Source organism: Sceloporus occidentalis, unplaced genomic scaffold (assembly GCF_023333645.1).
Source record: "Sceloporus occidentalis isolate IW3139 unplaced genomic scaffold, rSceOcc1.0.p SCAF_3, whole genome shotgun sequence".
Classification (NCBI taxonomy): domain Eukaryota; kingdom Metazoa; phylum Chordata; class Lepidosauria; order Squamata; family Phrynosomatidae; genus Sceloporus; species Sceloporus occidentalis.
Window position 1 is genome coordinate 100,641,950 of NW_028316983.1, and position 15,907 is coordinate 100,657,856.

Sequence of the window (15,907 nt, forward strand, 5' to 3'; positions counted from 1 at the left end):
AATACCCATGAAGCGATTCCCTCCATATGTGAATGGACTAACACAGATCTGACAGACAGGCCAAGCTTCCACTTTCTTCCTGCCAGTTTCTCCTCCCACTTTGTTTTTCTGTGCAATTGTGTCAAACACTCAATGGCCAACCATATTTAGGTGCATGCGCACTTGTTTCTTCTTTTCATGCAGTGAATGTCCAGAGAAGGAAGGCAAACAGAGTTTTCCAAGAGTTACCTTCAAGTGCTGATGTTTTAGTTTTTCTTCTTCTACTTTAAGGCGTTTCTGTGTGATTTCTTCTTGCAGTTTCCTCTTGTACTGAAAATTACAAAACAGGGTTTTTTATTCCCATCTACAGAACAGTTAAGAGAAAATAAAACAAACCCCCAATCTGAATTGATAATAAATTTAGTTCCTTTACAGTTAAAACCAGTTGGCATTTAACCACTGGATGCAAAAATAAGACATTAGAACTAATTGTATCTCTATCCTGAAATATAAATCTACCATGTCTACTTCATATAAAACAGGTAATGTGAAGGTAATGATCTAGATAAGGACACATAACATGCAGCAGTGGTGTCACTAGGGTTGGCATCACCTGGTGGACTAACTCATGCTGTCACCCTGCCCCCACTGACCTCCTCCCATACCATGCCATACAGAATCCTTAGTGATGTTTTTTGTATTGTTATTCAGAAATATTAATTCCCATATATCACTGAATGTAGTTCTGACATAAATATCTAGCAAAATTAAAAGTATACTTTTACAATTACACTATCATACATACAGCCTAAATGTACAGTGCATACGCTGAAAGCCGTGCTGGAAAAGCCCCTCATGCACCCCGGAAGAGCTAATGGGGCACGTACCCATTACTTCCAATGGGGCTCCAGCATATGCTGATTTCCCCTTACGCGGAGGGATCCGGAATGGATCCCCACCTAAGGGGAGGGCCCACTGTATTTACATGTACATGGTTTCATGTGATTAAAATGAACATATGGTAAGATGGGATGTTTTTAAAGAAGACTGAAAAAATATTTTTAAAATAGATTTAAATTTAATAAAAATAAAATTTTAAAAAATTAAAAACCTGAGTCTTCTCCTTTCTCCTCCCACTGAGTCTCACCCCATTCACTACATCTTCAGTATTTGAAAGGGATGAATGCAAACTCTACAGCCAGTTTCTGCCAAAAGTCAGACGTTAGGGGAGCAGTGGAGTCACCCCTCTCTTGAGGTGTCACCTGGTGTGGTCCGCACTCCCTGCAATCCATTAGTGATGCTCTGGATATGTAGTACTCTAGAGGCACAATACCAGCCCTGCACTACCCAGCACATGCCTTTGCTTGATGTGGATTGCTTCAGATCAAGCAGGCATATAGTTGCAACAACTCCCCACTCCAAACAATGTCAGTTTATTGGAGCTCATTCATTTTAGGCATGCTATGGGTCAAGCGGTAGCATTGTATTTGTTGGTATGCATGAATTCATGGGATATATCTGAGGAAAATACTGTTAGGCAGTTAAAATAGAGCAAGTAGTTTTGTAATTTCTTTCAGCCTTTGGAGTTAATTAAAATAGCAATGTAAAGGGTGAAAAACCTATGATCTTCCAGATGGTTGTTGGAATCTTAATTCCCATTCACTCTACTGGCCCGCCTAGTGGTGAAGGATGATAGGAACTGGAGTGGAGGTCAACAATACAGATCCACCCAACCCTGTACTAAGGGAATGTGTGGTGCTGCCCAGTGGTCTTATCTCAATTGTTAAGTTGTCAAAAAGCAACTCTGGTTGTAGCCACACTGAAGAATTAAAGCAATCTGACATCACTTTTAACTGCCATGACTCTCTTCTGTGGGATCCTGGGATTTGTAGAAGGTGAGGCACCAGAGCTCTCTGACAGACCAAGCTGAATACCTTACCACAATATAAATCACAGGATTCTATAGGATAGAGTAATGGCAGTTAAAGTGGTGTCAAGCTGATTTAACTCTGCAGTATGGCTACACCCTAGGCTTTCTTTGGCTGGCTTCTTCTGGAATAGATCACCATTGCCTAAGAAGTTCTGATCCCAGAATCTCTGGCTGCCATTGACTGAACTACTTGGACTAGTTAAAAGGCAGGTAGAAGAAGACTCTTGGTAAAGTTTAGGATGAGGATAAGGTGGGGCCTACGAAAGGAAGGTTGTAAGAGGTGGTGGTCCTGAGCTAAAGAAGAGCAGGTTGAAATAAGGAGATTTAGTGTTGAAGGAAAACTAGAAAAGAAGGTTCAGAAAAGTGGGGGGAACTACCTCAAGATCAGGGACTACTGAGATGCACAAGGCTAATGTTCACAAATTAATTAAAAATAACCGGCCCAGTCTTTGGCTGCAGACCTCAAAAGCATGAAAGTATTAGTCATTAAATGGAATAATTTAATCTGCCTTTAGTTGAAAGTTGCCACATCTATTTTGTCAAGTTGAAGGACTAGGGCATTCATTCATCTATCTTGTAGTGGCATGTTTTCCTGCTCTTTGCTGATGAGAAAGAGCTTGCCTCAGCTGAATATATACTTCAGGTGCAATGTGGATTACGTATAGAATAATTCTGTGCTTATGGCAAGCATGTCAAATGACTCACTCACTGTGAGCAGTTCCCATGGCAAAAAAAACAAAACAAACAAAAGCAACGTGGATGCCCGGAATGGGGTTGATGTGCACTTTGTAGCTCTGTAATATAGAAGTTCCACCAAAAAACCAACTTTAAAATGATTTTAAAAACTACTAAAATTGATGATGGCTCCAGGATCGTGGAGTGCGGAGTAGACCTAGACAGTGGGCTCGCCACTTTCACATACCCTCTAACATTTCACAGATGAAAACTGGGACACAAGTGGCCAAGCAACATCAGAGTGTGGCCACGATGGCAAAAGTTATTGATGACAGAGCACACACAAGCTAGGAGAGGCTGCAGCAGTTTGCTTTTGCTTGAGTTTACTGGGAAGGAAGAGGTTCTGATCTCCCTTCTCTTCACTCCCTGATGAGTTGAGTTCAAACTATTTTTGGACTTTGACTTCAGTTTGCCCCAATGGAAGTATGGCAAAGACAAAGAGGTAAAGTGGGAGACAGAGAGAAACTGGGACATTTTAAAAGGCAATTGAGAAAGGGGGAAGCAGATTTAATTAGGACTGTCCCTGCCAAATCAGGACAGTCGGAGGGCATGGCTTCAACAGACCCATCTCTTTCTCTTGTTGATGCTAACATTCTTCATTCACTTGCTCTCTTTATAAACTTAGAGCAACCAGTCTGCAGCTTACCTGGTTCATCTTTGAAACTGGAATGAAGTACTGTACAAAGGCTGGCAATTTTAAGAAAAAGAAAGAAGTGCCAGTACTAGTATCCTTGTGTGGTATTAAATGAAATGAAGGCGCTTATCGCTCACCTTTTAAAACTAGCTCCAGCCTCCCAGGCTGGAGCCAGGATGTGGGATGCAGGTGAGGATTATTGCTCACTAAATCACCACCGAACCGCTGGCCGCCATCAGCCCAGGTCCTAGCCGGGTCCAAGCTGCGCTCCGCCAGCACATTTTAGAAGTTGGAACCTTCCCGATTTCTAAAAAGTGCTGGCAGAGCATGGCTGGTACCCAGGCTGATAGTGGCTAGCAGTTTGGCAGTGATTTAGTGAGTGATAATCCCTGCCTCCATCCCGCATCCCAGCTCCAACCACAAGGCTGGAGCCGATTTAAAAAGATGAGCGATAAGATCTGAAGTTTCTATTTCTGCATGTAGGTGGTAAGAAACAAAGGGAACAAACATGGTATAATTACTATTTCAAATATAATCAAGCACTTTTGCTGGACAAGAAGAGGTATAATTGCCACAAAAAAGGTATTAGAAGTGGGGAATTGTTTTAATCTGCTAGAAAGAGGAATAAATTTATTCCAAACAGAAGATGGTATGAAAAGAAGGGAAGAAATTATCAGAATGTATTACTACCACTATTACTATTACTACTATATCTGTTTATGTCCTGTTTTTTCACCAGAATTGGCAATCAAAGTTGCTCATAACTTAAAGGAATGATGCAATTCAAAACATACAAAAAGAGAGCATTAAAATAGAGTTCAACTATTTGCAGTATTAAAACAAATCAATTTCAATAAAAGAATAAAATGCAATTCCAAAGCTCTTAACAACCGTTCAGTTAAAACAATACTCATTCTTTAAAAACTTTCTGTTTTAAAAGCCTGTCTGAATAAAAAGGTTTTAACCTATTGCTGAGGTCAAGCAGGAGTACCCCATCACCACATTCTGGGTTTGCCGCTCCAGGAATGGAGCCTATGAAGGAATGGAGCCAATGTAAAACAATGCCTCCAGGCCCCAACCCAAAGAGGCAGCCCAGAATGATAGCATGGCTGATGATATCAAAAGTTGCTGAGAAATCTAGCAGAACCAACATGGACATAGTCCTCCTGTCCAGTTCCCTGTGTAGAATCTAGCTAGACAGCAAACCTATATTTGTCTTCCACTGCTTCAGAACTCATGGTTTTCCCCAGGAATCCTGGGGATTGTAGTGCACCAGAGCATGCACTGTTGAATTAAGGAACCCTATCTCATGGAATAGAAGTACAATTCCAATTACTCTTTAGGAAAAGCAAATATGTAAACAGACTGTATTTTGAGAACAAATCTCAGTATACTTTTAGAAAGTAGCCTTTTTGTTCTTTTTTGTTGTTACATATCAAGCATCTGCTTCAATATAAGGAAAAAGATCTCATGGACATACATTTCTAATATTATTTTTGTCTAATAATTTTGTTTCACTGAACAAAAATTAGAACAACAAACCAAAATCCATTTGATCTGATTCCAAGCAGCTTTCCCCCACATCTCAAAATGTATGCATGTTCTTTATGCATTAACTAGCATCCCACTGAGAAACAACAAAGGAGAATTCAACCGGGTGATAAGAGGTAATTTCAGAGGAATTATCAGCCAGGCTAGGACCAATTCCCCTTATCATCTTACAACTTTGTGAAGAATATTCATTGCAGATAGGAGTAATGTCACCCCCAAAGGTAAATATAAACAACACAGGAAGTAAATAATTTGATAGTCTAATATTTACACATGTCACTGTAATGTTTAGATCCTTTGCAATATATCCACCCTCTGCTTCTCATTGACAGCTGACGAATTTGAGAAAAGAATGATAGCTGGTGTGTTGTTGATCTTTGGTGAGTTCTATTTTTAAAGTTTATTTACAGAGGTACATCCTGGTAGCAGTTTTAACTGGTTCAGTTAATCCAGACTTCAACATGATCCAGCTTCCAGTCTCTGAACCTCAGGCTTTCTTTTTGTCCTAAATGCCTACAGAGAGCCTTGAAATAATCCAGTCATTAATCAAAATGAGCAAAGACTCCATGAGGATTTGCTAGATGAGTATGCTTACAGGTATATCTATAAGCAGGAAGTTTGTCTCTTTTTCTACTGCGGGATGAACTTACTTTCTCTCATCTTTGCACCTCAAATCATACATGGCCTTGATATTTCTAAGGGCATCTGAAGAAGATCCCTCCGCCTCCCCACATCTGACTCTTCAAATATTTATTTTAGTCTAGTCTCTTCTCCCTTAAAATATTCATATGAGGTTCCACAACCAGCACCTTTTCTGTGAATTCTTTTGCACAATCCCTGAAATTCCAGACCCAATTTTAACCACTGCAGAAATAATCCAGTTTGACATGACTTTAACTACTGGGGCTTCATGCTATAAACTTCTGGGAATTGCAGTTTGTTGTGGCACTAGAGCAGAGCTACAGTTCCCAGAATTCCATAGCATGGAGTCATGGCAGTTAAAGTGGTGTCAAACTGGATTATTTCTGCAGTGTGAATGCAGCTCCTAAAGCCATGAATGGAAGAAAAATACATTTACCTCCTGTTTACACTTGCCTTTTCCCAGATTTTCCTTTTGTTTCCTCATGCCAGCTCTTAAATTGCAAGTCCTTTAGAGGTTGGGGCCTGCTCTCCTGTACCGATATTCCCTCTCTGTAATTCACTGTTCCTGCTAGTATTATATAGAGAACAATGAGCAGGTCTATAATTGTACTGTTTGCAGATTCAAAACCTGCCTTCAGTAGAGAGTACTTCTCAACTTTGCAAATAAGCTCATAAAAATGCATGGGCCTTGCAAGCATTTTAATGAAAGTTGGACCTAATACTGTGTTATATATGAGATGGCTGCTTCTGGCAGCAGCTTTGGTAGGGGCATGTGTCATGAAATGATAACAGTAAGCTATTTAATTGACTATGTTATTGTTATTAGCAGGGATGGAGTGAACTGATGATAGGGGTTTTTTGCTTCATGTCTTGACTGACTCTGGATGCTCTGACAGAGAAATGACAAGGGGGGGGGGAGGCATTATCTTTTCTCCTCCTCAGGCAATAACATTTATTTCCATATCAGATCCGGCCACACATATGTAAATGGATCAGTTGTGGCACATTATAATGGACTGAAGTGGGGAGGGGAGAGGTTCAGCATGCTTCCAGCTTAAAATGAATTCTTGGTTCTTTCTTTACCTGGGTGTATTTTAGATGGATGCTTCCTAGTGTTATCAGTCAAAAGTCATTGCACGGTTATTCTGTGTTTTCTCCCTCAATTAACTGTGTGTGTGTGTGTGTGCAAAGGAAAAGTCAAAAGAAGCAGTTGGAAAACACAGGAGGGTAAGTATTAGAGGATATTGCCTGAATGAGGCCATGAAATTACATGATCAAAACTTCATCTGAAAGCAATCCTGGAGTAGATTTTTTAAAAAACCTACTGCAAACTATAAAGTGAGAATATTACAAGGTCTAGGGGTGACATCATTTTGCCAAAGAGAAGTCTTTGCTCTTCATGTGGGCGGACTGAATTGAGATGAAATTAACATTAAAGGAAGGGACTGAAACCAGTTATTCCATAACTTTTAAGATTTCCTCCTTTTAGTCCCTTGCTTCACAAGCCTGGCTTGCATTGGGAGCAACAGAAATACATGTAAAATAAAAGCAATCCAAAGTATTAAATGTTCTTTTTCCAAAGGATGTTGTGCCAAACTTCAGAAGCATTCTCTCAGATGATCAGATCGTGGGTATTATTGCATCACAATGCTAACAGCCAATCACAGCTCTGCCATTAAACGAAAACCAACATTGTTGCCTCAGTGGCCTACTAGGCCTTCTCTGTTGTTGAGTCCAGACTTTCGAACTCATTGCCAAGGAATGTAAGGCTGCCCCTCTCTCTGTTGCCCTTCCTCTGGTTTGCAAAGCTCTCTTTCTTTAGGCAGGCTTCGGGGAATTGCTTTTTTAAAAAAAATTAGGGTATAACCGGTTTCTTCTGTGTGTTTTGAACCCATGTTTTTATATTTTCAATTGATATTGTAACCTACAATTGATTTACAATTTTATTGTTAGTTCCAATTTGCAAGGGCACCTATAATCAAATAAAGTAACAATATTAGCCCCTACATGCTGTGACATGAGAAAATGAGGATTACAGCATATCAAGGGAGCAGTGCTGGAGGTTATTTTTATTTTGGTTGCTGAAGTGACTGTGTCCCTGTATCTTCCTCTGCTAAAATAAACTCTGCACACTCCTGAGTCTGCTTCCTCCAACTACTTGGCATATATTTTTTTAAAACATGCATAATATCACCCAACTGTCATGAACTTATTTGAATATCACCCTGTCTGCTCTTTCCCAAAAACTTTGGAGTTCACATGAACTATCAATCCTGTAAAATCCACAGTCAGCTAAAGCAAAAGACTTAGTGCCTGGGTACTTCTCTTCATGCTGTGGAATTCTGTAGCTCCAGCATTTCCCTAGCTTTTTGACCTTCAAATGCAGGCATGCATGCATGCTCACCAAGCTGCTCAGTCTTAATGACAGCATCATGTAAACCTGATATAAAACATAGCAGGACTCCTACATTGGATACATTCAAATGCCCAGTCCTAACTGTCAAATCATATACACGCTGAAAGGGCAATTCACACCCAGAATTATGCTGAATCCCCAAAGTTTGTCATGTACAAAGGCGAAACCAAATAAAAGCAGAAACAAAGGATTTCAGACAGTAGGGGGATAAGTGCCCCAGTCACCTCCAAGCAGCTGTGATCATGATTTTCTAATGCAATAATATATACATGTAATCTTGATAAGCACTTACTGTGATGGCCTGCAATCTTTCTTTCAGCAGTTCGGCTTCTTCCATTCTAGAAATCAAATGTATAGGTTGTGAGAGCGGCAAAGAGACAACCACATAAGCAAAAGGAGCACTCGTAAGGAGAAGGAGGAGGAGGGTTGTAAGGCAGATGCTTCAGGAAAGGTTGTGATCTAATTCCACAGAGCAGGGAGAATTCCCGACTTATGCAGCGTGTCTCCAAACAGATGAGCAAGTCGGCTCAGACAGACACATGTAATGAGGGTGTGCTGAGGAGGCAGATGTCCAGAACTGGCATGAGTTGACTGACAAGTTTGAACGGCAGAGGCACAAGCCCTTTTCCTTCTGCAGCTGCCAGTTCTTTGTTGTAATCATAATATGCACACTTTGCATGCCATAGATTAACTATTAACTGCCCAGATAAAGTTCTCCTCTTGACCCTGACTAGGATAATGCAAGTCATATTTGCCTTGGCTCTGAATGTGTGTATGTGTGTGTGTGTTTAAATAGTGGGTGAAATATAAAACAGTAACATCTATTGTCCAGACTGGTCCTTTAATCAGAGTTTGGAAAATTTTCTTTTGGGGATCATAGCTAAGTGGAAGATTCTGGGATCTGTAGTCCAAAATGAAATGCACAGATATAGGATGGGCAACAGCTGGCTGAATGAAACTACATGTGAAAGGGATCTGGGAGTCCAAGTAGACCACAAGTTGAACATGAGTCAATAGTGCGACGCAGCAGCTAAAAAGGCCAAGACAATTTTAGGCTGCATCAATAAAAGTGTCTAGATCAAGGGAAGTAATAGTGCCAGTATATTCTGCTCTGGTCAAGCCTCACCTGGAATATTGTGTCCAGTTCTGGGCACCACAATTTAAAAAGGATGTGGAGAAACGAGCATGTCCAAAGGAGAGCGACTAAAATGGTGAAGGGTCTGGAAGCCATTCCCTATGAGGAACGACTTAGGGAGCTGGGGATGTTTAGCCTGGAGAAGAGAAGGTTAAAAGGTGATATAATAGCCCTGTTTAAATACTTGAAGGGATGTCATATTGAGGAGGGAGCAAGCTTGTTTTCTGCTGCTCCAGAGACTAGGACCCGGAACAACGGATGCAAGCTACAGGAAAAGAGATTCCACCTCAACATTAGGAAGAACGTCCTGACAGTAAGGGCTATTCGACAGTGGAACACAGTCCCTCGGAGTGTAGTGGAATCTCCCTCCTTGGAGGTCTTTAAACAGAGGCTGGATGGCCATCTTTCAATGGGGATGCTTTGATTTAGAGTTTCTGCATGGCAGGAGGTTGGACTGGATGGCCCTTGCGGTCTCTTCCAACTCTATTATTCTATGATTCTATGAAAAAGGGACTTCCGTCCTCAGCCTTTAATGTTCACTAAGGTGTCATTTTTTTTTGTGTATTTCTGAACAGTAGATTGAACTCTTTGAAGCTTTACTTTTGTAATACTTATCGTGACCTAGATCGATATATACACTACAGACAGGGACTTGAGATTGAAAACAATATCACTCCTAAAACCGTGGTTAAGATAAGTTTGAAGGCTTCTGGCACAGTTCAATCTTACTAACACTTTTAGATGCCACACTCGTATCTGTGGCACTATTTCATGTTGTGTGTGCCTTCAAGTCATTTCCAATTTATGGTAATCCTAAGGCAAGCATATCATTGCCTTTTCTTGGCAAGCTTTGTTCATAGTGAGTTTACCATTGCCTTTCTCTGAGGGTGAGAATGTGTGTCTTGCCCAAGGTCATCCACTGGCTTTCCATGGCAAAGCGGGGATTTGAACCCTGGTCTCCCAGAGTCTAGTCTAGAATTCAAACCACTACATCATGCCGGCTCTCATACTGTACCACAGAGGCAGGCAAAATGAAGCCCCCAGATGTTGCTCAACTGCAACTTTTGAAGCTCCTTACATTTGGCAATGCTGGCAGTTGCAGTTCAACAATACTTGGTGGACCTTTTATCTACTTCTGCTATACCAGATACCAATGTAGCCATTCCAGAAATGTTTACAGACATTTTGAAATATGGGAGAAGTATTTCATTTAACAATCTACTACAATACAACTGAATGAATGGGGGTGTGGGAGGCAACGGTGGACTGGAGAAAATTCAGTGAGTGGGGTTAGGAGAGGAACATTACAGCCTATCGTAAAGTGAAAAGATACCTGGAGATAAAAAAGGCATGGTGGTGATAGTGGTAGGGGAAGCCACAATAGTGCAGATATACACATCACGGCTATGCTGGCTGCTGGTAGTAAGAGTTGGAATTCAATACATATGAGGGTTTCCACATTGGACCACCCCATTAAACTGTTTTGTTTTGAAATGTGTTTTGTGCTATTATGTGGGGCTATAAGAAACCAATAATGTTCAGATTGATACCAAAATATAACAGAGACTATTGACCTTTTTAAATCATCCTGTGAGTTTCAGCATCAACAAAGGACATTGTAAAAATAAAGTGTTTTTAAAAAAATAAAAAACAACCCTGCTACTTCAGAATGATTAAAGATCCTAAAAATGTGTCAAACTTTTATGACCCCCCCCCCCAATTATACCTGGATTTTTGAATACCGAAGACAAGACTGAATTTTTGCTTACAGCTTTAGAAGGAGGTTTTATGTTGCTGAGAAACTGGACAGATTCCTTAACTTTCCAATTGAAAGGGCAAGCTTTCTAAAAATATACAGAAACCTTCCAGAGCAGGTAGAATGGTGAAAAATAATACTTGCTTGTTGAACAAAAACAAAACCCTGGGAAATCTCTTTAAAATGGAATCTGAGTAGCTTGCAATGTTACACAAGCTTGGGAATTGTTCCACACCTTCTACATCAAGTAAATGTACCAGTTTGATCACTGTGAGTATATATGGATGTGGGAACTGGTGGCCAATGTTCTACTTTTGGTTTATAAAATGAGCAATAAATATAGAGGGCATTATCATCCATTTTTTTAAACTAGCACACTATGCCTTTAACTTCTGGAGTATGAGACAGGAGACTACAAGTGAGCCTTTCCCCATCACTGTATGCCCATACCAGTGAAGGAGGGATGTATTTGCTATTTTGGGATGGGGTTTTTTTTTTGTCTATCCACTGTTACAGGCACAAGACAGCAGCTCTCCCCTCCAAAAGTGGGACTGTAAATGTTCCTAGTAAAAACATTCCACTTTGAACGCCAAGAATATCTTATATATCTACTGAGGTCCTGCCAGGTGAAGGCAGCTGGATGGTTACTAGAGAGAAGGACTTTTCAGTGGTTGCATATTGACATGGAATGCTCTTTCCATATGATGGGCATGTATGTTGTGTTCTTTGTATTGGTTAAAGATCTTTCCCAGGCTTCTTAGGGCAGGTCTGCACTGGCTAGAATACTCCAGGAGAAATCCATTATATTCTGGTTCTGAAACTGGCCCAAATCATCCTCCCCAATTCTGTTACATTCATATTCCCTCCAAATTTCATTATGTTCATATTCTGCAGCAATGCCAGGCAGCTGTCTACACAGAATCTTGCTATGCCACCTGCTGCCACCACTGTTGGTGTGAGTTGCTTCCTCTGAGGCCAGAAACGATGTGCCCAGCCTCGACTGATCTGTCTGTCTGTCTATCTATCTATCTATCTATCTATCTATCTATCTCATGACTGGGCACCTCACTGTGACTTCAGAGGGAGTGACCCATGCCAATGGTGGTGGTGCTAGGCAGCACAGTGGTACGCTGTGTAGACAGCAGTGAATTTTTAAAAAGTGGATTGAGGGCAGGATGGCTTGGATTTAACGGTCCATTCCATTTTGATTATTTTAGATTGTGCTACTGATGGAAATTTTAGTGTTGAATTTTTATTATCTTAAGGGTGGGAGGGTTGGGGGGTTAATTGTAACTTTTATTGGTTTTTGTATTTTATTCTTGTTGTAATCCCACCTCGATCCACAGGTAGAGGCGGGAAATATAAATAAATTGTATTATTATCATTATCATTATCATTATTATTGTGGACAGGGCAACATGAGGGGAAGGCCCATGTAGACCGGCCCCATGCCTTTCACTTGCTTGCACTTTTCAGATCTTTGCCCTGTTGAACTCAGCTATTAGCTTTATTCTATAGCTGTTTTAATTGGTTATAGATTTCACAGTGTTTTATAACATGCAAGTATTTTATCAAACTTCTTTAAATTTGTTCCGATTTTCCACATTTAATTTTAAAAATCAGGTTACAAGAAAATGTCAGGTTGTAGCATGTTGTCAGCTGATGAATTTGACTAGTATTTCCATTAAGAGACAATTACTTCTCTTCATTTCCCAGAATGCTTTACTTATTATTTAAGTCAAAGTACTGTGCTAAAGTCACTGACAAAGAATTTCTTAATAATTGGCCACACTTGTCTTCTGTGTAACTTGACGCTAAGGCTTTTGGCCTATCCATGAATGTAGCCATACTTGAACAGCTGGCATTTTATCTTCCAAAAGAACTTTTTAAGTATTTGAAGACTCCAGCTTCATCCTCCCTCAGGCTTCCCTTACTATGAGTAATAAGCTAAATAACAGACTAACTTCAGATCTAATCTGAGACTTTGAAAAATTAAAAATAAAATCCATGTGTTTAAAAAATGACCGGGGGAATGAATATGGTTTGATCTTGCCTCTGTAATAGGGGAGTGGGTGGATTATTTACTTTTATAGGTAATACTACTTATGAAGATTCTGCTCTGACCCTATAGTTAATCATATGGCAGATGAATTACATAGCAGCACTAAACCATGCTTGGCTCACCTCCCTTTTTGCTTTTTTATTCAGATAATTATGAACCCTAAGTAAAGAACCTAGAGATGGAAATAATATTTTAAAAATCTGAAAAATGTCTTTCAAGTTCTGAGAAACCCTGAGAAGAATCCCGGACTGATGAGAATCTTTGCAGTTTGGGACTTATTTAGTGCAATATTAATAAATGGTTGTTTTGTGCAGAAAACAATATTTTCATGTACAGAAAAAGCTGTTCTCTAAGCAGAAAATACTGTCATTGAGGAGTTAGTCTGGACAAAATTCACAATATCTTCTGTGCAGGAAACAAGTTGTGCACAGGAATGGGAGATTATCGCTTGGGTTGGGAATGGGCTGCCTGCTACCCGGGCGCTAGGCACTGCAATAAGATCCATCATTGATGGTTACAACTTGCATCTATCCCAGTGCGGATTTTGCGTGTGATACTCTTCATGGCTGTTTTGTGCTCAGAAAATTGTGTTTTTGATGCAAAACAACCATATGCAATTTTTTTTTTGCAGAAAAAGTTCTGAATAGTACATAGGCTTTGAAAACTATGTGGTTTTCAAAGTTTTTTTCACAGTGGGAAGAAATTTTCTAAAATGGTTGCTTCCTTTGAGAAGAGAATTGGTGAAAATAACCCTGCTTAGCATCTCTCCCCCACCACCAAACCCATTTTTATATTGTCAGATAATTGTTATTTCATTTCAATCTGATACAGCTCCAAGTCCATGCTTGTGGTTTTGGTCAACTATCCTTGCACTGAGATTGAAAGAGATCATATCCGGTTGACTGCACTACTACTTTTGATAGCTTATGACTGAGAAGAAACCACAGACATGTTATGAAATTTGTATGAGATGAAAGTGCTGTGTCCTATGGCTCATTTAGACATACACATCATCACTTAATACAATAATTAACAGTGTATAAGCATTCATATGTGAACCACAAATGGAAATATTTATCTCCATGTCCATCCAGTGGGAGCCAGCATTTGAGACTGTGACTTTGGAGACTAGGGTTCAATTCCTAGGTCGGACAAGTAAACCCACTGGGTGACCTTGGGCAAGTTACATCCTCAGCCTCAGGGAAAGGCAATGGCAATCATCCTCTGAACAAATCTTGCCTAGAAAACCCTTTATTGCCATAAGTCTTAGGGTCACCATAAGTCGGAAATGACTTGAAGGCACATTACAAACGAACAGCAACATCCAGTCCACTCCAGTCCCCTATCTATCCTCGGTCCCTCCAGCCTAGACAACTAATATCTCTATAGGGACTTGTACATAAGTTTAAACACCTTAGGGCTCATGTTATGTTATTTAACAAGAAAGAAATAGCTGAAGGTCCTGTGACCCCTCAGTACCACTGATCACTCTATTAAAAGTGAAGTGTATATGAAACATATCCTTAGGAGGCAAATAGCACCTGGGAGGAATTCAGCAGCAATTTGAGAGAAATCTTGTTGTTCCTAAGATTTTACACAATCGCAGCATGACCAGACTGCATTATGACAAAAACCTTCCGATGGTGCTACCTTTTACTGGTTTGTCACAGAAAGCTAAAGTGTCATATTTTCAGCTACTGCAGGAAGATCACTTATAAAAATGGCTAAATTTTCTACAAGATTAATAACAATATTGGCTCATGAGAAGCGGACAGTTTTCCCATTGTTTTTTGTGGGTTTTTCGGGCTATGTGGCCATGTTCTAGAAGAGTTTCTTCCTGATGTTTCGCCAGCATCTGTGGCTGGCATCTTCAGAGAATGTTTGCCAGCCACAGATGCTGGCAAAACATCAGGAAGAAATTCTACTAGAACATGGCCACATAGCCCGAAAAACCCACAAAAAACTATGGATGCCGGCCATGAAAGCCTTCGACTTCACAGTTTTCCCATTTACCACATGAGGACATGTGAAGTCAAGATATACATCACTAGAAAAATTTAGTGGGATTCATAATGATTTTGTTATGATACTGTTATGACCCATTATTTCCATGTTTTTCCCCTCCTCCTTTACTTTCCTTATGTAAATCTATAAATTCTAGAGTTCTAGCTGACTATAGGGCCACTACCTTTTTAGTGACACATAAGATGGAGGAGTCATGCACAATGTCCTCCTGTCTTACGTACTGGTCCTGCCATCTAAATGTCTCTTCCCTTCTTGTGTTATGAGTAGACCTCTTCATGTGATCAGAAACTCTGGCCAAACAGTGTTCCTGGTTGCACAATGGCTTTTAGTCTTATGCAAGCAAATGCAAGTGGAAGTCTACTCTAGATTTTGCACGCTCAACAGGGTTGAGGATGTAGGGGCTGAACTTTCAGTGCAATAGTGAAATGCTACCTTTGCACTGTAATAACACCATAACTAAAGGGGGGGATCAAAAGAGGAGAAAAATTGCCCTTGGAACTACAAGACCACCATACCCTCAGTGTTGTTTTTTTTAAAAAAAAAAACCTTTGGAAGAGTCCTAATGCAGACTTAATAAATTGTTAGAAACAGCTACAAACAGCCCTCCAAATGAATGGAATGACTGTATGGGGAGGTAAAAATAACCAGAAAAAGCTGGGAAAACCCAAAATACTGGTGAGGAGAAATAAACAGCTTTCTACTGCTTATTTTGAATCTACCTAAATTCAGCAGGACCCAGGTCTGAATTGGTTTCCTTAGGACGGCAGACCAAGAACAATATTTCTCAAGTGACTACTATAATAGAAATTTCTTAAATAATTTTTCTCATCTAAACTCCTTGATAGGTGGAGTTTTTCTTTCACCCCCCCCCTCCCCTCATTTCCATTAATCCCTATTCCAAACTAGATTTGCATGGCAAAAGGAGAAACTAGCCAGCTGTCTGTTTCGTCTGGCCTTAAGCCCACTTTGTCTATGATGGTGCCATTACCAAGATATCACCTCCTGATGCCCAGAAACTTCAACAGCCACAGTCTGGGCAAGA

The 15,907-nt window shown here is 40.2% G+C and overlaps 1 protein-coding gene across 2 annotated transcripts in view; it reads right to left on the bottom strand.

Moving 5' to 3' along the window:
- Positions 1–15,907, bottom strand: part of LOC149316487 (palmdelphin-like) — a 69,936-nt gene that overhangs the window by 23,977 nt on the left and 30,052 nt on the right. For both annotated transcript variants that reach the window (XM_089515649.1, XM_089515648.1), the window contains exons 2-3: positions 8,180–8,225; positions 229–309 (exon numbers count right to left, since the gene is read on the bottom strand). In XM_089515649.1, coding sequence (XP_089371775.1) covers positions 229–309; positions 8,180–8,224 — 126 coding nt within the window. In that variant the 5' untranslated portion in view covers position 8,225. The remainder of the gene's footprint in view (positions 1–228; positions 310–8,179; positions 8,226–15,907) is intronic.